At 41.5% G+C, this 5366-nt stretch overlaps 1 protein-coding gene across 4 annotated transcripts in view; it reads right to left on the reverse strand.

Moving 5' to 3' along the window:
• LOC122539480 (probable E3 ubiquitin-protein ligase HERC4) overlaps window positions 1–5366 on the reverse strand; it is a 67785-nt gene that overhangs the window by 53555 nt on the left and 8864 nt on the right. For all 4 annotated transcript variants that reach the window (XM_043674357.1, XM_043674358.1, XM_043674356.1 and 1 more), the window contains exons 2-3: window positions 4403–4559; window positions 2464–2540 (exon numbers count right to left, since the gene is read on the reverse strand). In XM_043674357.1, coding sequence (XP_043530292.1) covers window positions 2464–2540; window positions 4403–4559 — 234 coding nt within the window. The remainder of the gene's footprint in view (window positions 1–2463; window positions 2541–4402; window positions 4560–5366) is intronic.

Raw genomic sequence — 5366 nt, forward strand, 5'->3', positions numbered from 1 at the left:
ACAGCACAGCAGGTCAGGCAGCATCTAGGGAACAGAAGATTCGACGTTTCGGGCACATGCCCTTCTTCAGGAATGAGCAGAGAGTGTTCAGCAGGAGAAGATAAAAGGTAGGGAGGAGGGACTTGGAGGAGGGGAGTTGGAAGTGGAGGAGATGCGGTGGAGGGCACCGTCGACCACGTCGCCTTCCTGACCTGCAGTCTTCTTGTTGACCTCTCCGCCTCCATCCTACTCCGACCTATCACCCTCACCTTGACCTCTTTCCACCTATCACATTTCCAACGCCCCTCCTCCAAGTCCCTCCTCCCTACCTTTTATCTTCTCCTGCTGAACACTCTCTGCTCATTCCTGAAGAAGGGCCTGTGCCCGAAACGTCGAATCTCCTGTTCCCTGGATGCTGCCTGACCTGCTGTGCTGTTCCAGCAATAAAGTTTCAACCAGGATCCTGAAGCCCTTACAGAACAGAAACCACCTTGTTGAGCGTTCCAAACTATGTGGTTCGAGAAGCATGTGTGTGGGACTTGAACTAGGACCTGGCCTAGGATGCATACAAATGATGGATGGACAGACACTGTTACATAGGCTTCGCATTAAAGCAATTTCTTTTACACTTTTAAATGTTTTAACTGTAAAAAGACATTCAGATAAGTCCATGAATGAGAAATGTTTTGAGGGATAACGGCCAAGTGCAGGCAAGTGGGACTAGTTTAATTTAGGATTATGGTTGGCATGGACTGTTTGGACCAAAGAGTCTGTTTCCAACACGTATGACTCTATAATTGACTTTCCTTTTCAATCATTTTCAGTTACCTTTATTTACTGGTTTAGCACAACTGGGTGGCCTGTGAGGCCACTACAGAAGGCAGTGAAAAGATGGATTTATATTTGCAGTTTTTAAGAAAAATACTGAATTCAAGTTGGAAAACTGCCAGGTTGAGATTTAAACTCAGTTAGAAAAGGGACTGATATTAATTCATTTGAGTATTTTCAAGTTGAAGATACCAAAAGGCAAAATTATTGTGCAAAAATTATTTTGTTTTATATATTTCTAATAAGACTTGCATTTACACAGTAACTTTTATGTCCACAATATGGCCCAAAATCAATGAAGTATTTTGTAACTGTAGCCACTATTGTAATGGAGAAAAACTAATACTGCAAATAGCCAATATCTACATTATCAAGCTTCTTCCTTTAGGTAAAAACAATGACTGCAGATGCTAGAAACCAGACTTTGGATTAGTGGTGCTGAAAGAGCACAGCAGTTCAGGCAGTATCAAAGGAGCAGCAAAATCGACGTTTCGGGCAAAAGCCCCTCATCAGGAATAAAGGCAGAGAGCCTGAAGCGTGGAGAGATTCTCCACCCTTCAGGCTCTCTGCCTTTATTCCTGATGAAGGTCTTTTGCCCGAAACGTCAGTTTTGCTGCTCCTTTGATACTGCCTGAACTGCTGTGCTCTTTCAGCACCACTAATCCAAAAGCTTCTTCCTTTGCAGGGTTTGTTTTTCCATACAACTATAGCAATAATAAATCCAGGAGCAGGCCAGCAATAATTAGGAGGAGAACAGCATTATGTAACAGGACAGGAGCAATGCCATTCAAGGACTACAAGGAGTGTTTTAGCTCGGGATAAATAATGATCAGGATACCAGTGGTAACACCTCTACTCTTTCTTGATAGAGTCATGGGTAGTTTTATATCCACCTGAAAGAGCAGGCAGGGCCTTGGTTTAACATTTCATCCAAATAACTGGACCTCCAACAAATACTGCATTCTTCAGAACTGCACTGCAGTGACAGCCTTAGCTGGTTTTGCATATGCACTCAGGAGAGGGATCTGAACCCACAATCCTCTGCAATGCAAGCAGCTGAGCTGTGATTGGTATACACTTAACAGGAGAATAATATTTATTCTGATGTCAGACACTCTGATCACCTTGACCTTTGCTGCAGCTGGTGTAAATGTGACATACCAGTGAATGCAAAGATCCCACTTTCAATCAAAGACTCTTACAGTGCCATGCTGGTGTCCCTAAGTCTAAGGTTAAAGTTCAAGTCCAACTTGTCAGAAGCTGATGAAGGACAATTTATTTTTCCAATATTACTCATTGAATATGCAAGTCATGTTACATATGATGCTAAATGCAGACCTGGTTCGCAACAGGACTGGATGAGTAGTTTCTTAATTTTAACCTACATCTGATTATGTTACAATGAACATGGTCAAAAAGTGGAAGAGCACAGCAGGTCAGGCAGCATCCAAGGAGTAGGAGAGACAATGTTTCAGGCATAAGCCCTTCTTCACTCCTGACAAAAGGCTTATGCCCGAACCGTCAACTCTCCCGCTCCTCGGATGCTGCCTGACCGCCTGTGCTTTTCCAGTGCCATGCTTTTTGACTATGATCTCCAACAGCTGCAGTCCTCACTTTCTCCTAGTTACAATGAACATGTTCAAGATTAAATTTTACCTTTAGTCAATGCCAGTGAGTGATTGTTTCCACAGGCCACTTGAATGATGTTTCTGTCACTCAAACCCTTAAGTAACCTAAAAATATAGGAAACAGAATCAGAATGCAAATTCAGTCAACATCTCAGAGCTCTATCCCAAATAACAGTGGTGGTTCAGCTACAGCTTTCGGGCTTCAATGGCAGCTCACCACCACCTTGGGATGGAAAATTACTGGTAACCCAGTGACCCCCAGTCCTCAGGAATTAATTAAAAACAAATTACCATTTCTATTTTTTTTTAAGTTTCTCATTTATTTAATTTTGTGGGAGGATTATTTTTAAATGTTTCAAACCCATGTTTATAGTACATGGTCATTAGACTTTTAAAATGTAACTAGAACCCAGCATATTTTTTCTTGTCCTTGTGTCTCTGCATGAATTTCATAAAATAATTACAATGCCTACAGGATAATATTGCTCATTTGAAATATATCACTGGATAAACAGTTGTCAAACCCACCAAAGTAAGTTACTGAGTCAGCCTTGGTTTAGCTGGTGGTATTCTTGGCTTCTAATGTAGAAATTTAGAGTTGAAAAAGGTGACGCTGGAAAAGCACATCAGGTCAGGCAGCAGCCGAGGAGCAGAAAAGTCAACGTTTCAGGCATAAGCCTTTCATCAGGAGTGAAGAAGGGCTTATGCCTGAAATATTGTCTCTCCTGCTCCTCAGATGCTGCCTGACCTGCTGTACTTTTCCAGCACCACACTTTTTGACTCTGACTCTCCGGCATCTGCAGTCCTCACTTTCTCCTAATGTAGAAATTTGTAATGTCAAGTCCCGCTCCAAAGACTTGAGCACAAAATCAATGCTGAAGTTTCAGGAGTGCTGTTACATTGGAGAGACAAAGTGTTTGACATCGAAAAGCTTTGCAAGTTGAAAATGTCTTGCTGGTGTTCACGGTCATTGTCATCACCACACCTAGTTCATGAGACCTTATCAGTTCCACATAAGGGCACTGGAGAAATTCCATCAGCAATGCTTCTGCCACACACTTGCAGGAAACAGGAAGATTATCAAAATTCCAACATTTTCCTTAAGCATTCAGGCAAAACTGAGACAAAATCAACTTTAATGAATGGGACACTGTGTCCAAATGGTTGAAAATCATCTCCCCGCTGCCAGATCCTTTTTACCTCAACTCTCAGGTGGCTGGTGTTCCAGGTGAGGACAAAAAAAATTGCTTCAAAGACACTTGAAGCTCTCCTTAAAGCGCCACAGCAATGACATTAATGATTGTGTGGACCTTTTTATCAACCTTTCAGAATGGTGGCAACTTGTCCCTCAAGCTGAATCAAGTTTTGACTCTCAATGTCTGAAAGATAACATGGATCGGCAACAGGTAGGAACCCTCTACTCTGCATCCTACAATGTGCAGCTAAAGATTTGTGGACTCAGAATCAACTTATTCAGTTGTATGAAGGCTGATGGCAGAATTCAAGATCATGAATAAATGCTATCTTTGAATTGAAGGATAGCCGAAGACAATGACAGTGATGCAGTGCTAATGGAGTGCTTTTGAATGGGACATCAAATCATGATAACTGGCTTTTGGTAGTCTAAGGGCTAAATGGAGGTTGGTTTAGCTCAGTTAGCTGGATGGTTGGTTTGTAAAGCAGTATAAAGCCAACAGCGTGGGCTCAATTCTTGTCACCAGCTGAGATGACCATGAAGGATTTATCTTCTCCCCTTTCCTGAGATATAGTGGACCTTAGATTAAATGGCCACTAGTTGTCTCTCTAATGAGTCTGATAAGACCATGATGACTTGATACCTTGAAGGAGTACATTCTGTCAATACTTTGCCATCTTCTAACTTTCAATTTATAATGCAATGCTGCAGAACCAAACAAACTATTCATTATTTTACACATAAAAGCCGCCAGAAGTAATATGATTCTCACTGTGGTTTCAGTATGGGGAACTCCTTTGCCTGGGTTTCAAGTTGCCTTGAGTTTACTTGACTACAATAAATATTTCCGGCCTTAGAAAGAAACAGGATGTGGGATGACCCACTGTCTGCAAAGTGGATTTTCTGTTCCTTGAAGTGATGAAAATTTCCTACAGGGAAGAAAAACAAAAGCAAAATATTATTTGAGGTTAAAATGGTTACGTAAGCTTCAGGCAATGTGAGGTTGAACTCCACGATAACAGTTTGAGAATTTGAATTCAATTTTATTTTTAAAAGCTATCTCATTCTCAAAGTCCTTTAGGAGAGGAGATCTGCTGTCTATAGCTAATGATTATAAATAATTCCAGGCCCACATCAATGATGTTCCATAAGACCATAAGATATAGGAGCAGAATTAGGCCATTTGGCCCATTGAGTTTTCAAACCTTAAAAGGCCCAAGATGCCACTTACTCGTGTCAAAACATGACATGATGTGCTACCAGGTATTTGCAGGGCAGGATGCGCTATAAGAGTCAGCATTGCCAGTGAAGTTTACATTACAATGTTAAATATACAAACTATTGAACCAGCAAGCTCAATTTAGAGTGAGTCGTGTCTTGCTACTGCCACGTTATTTAAAAAATGGAGCTGTTGCAATATTGGACACCTTACTGGAAGTATACTAAGGTTTTCAAGGATTAATTATCATGTCAGGTTGCATTCAGGAAAGATTGTCTGATCAGAGGGGAGGCCATATTGGATTTGGTACTTGGTAATGAACCGGGACAAGTGATGGCTTGTTAGTGGGTGAACATTTTGGTGATGGTGACCACAATTCTGTGACTTTCACCTTGGTTATGGAGAGAGATAGGTGCGTGCAACAGGGTAGGTTTTACAATTGGGGGAAGGGTAATTACGATGCTGTAAGACAGGATCCGAGGAGCATAAGTTGGGAGCATAGGCTGTCAAGGAAGGA

Source organism: Chiloscyllium plagiosum, chromosome 32 (assembly GCF_004010195.1).
Source record: "Chiloscyllium plagiosum isolate BGI_BamShark_2017 chromosome 32, ASM401019v2, whole genome shotgun sequence".
NCBI lineage: Eukaryota > Metazoa > Chordata > Chondrichthyes > Orectolobiformes > Hemiscylliidae > Chiloscyllium > Chiloscyllium plagiosum.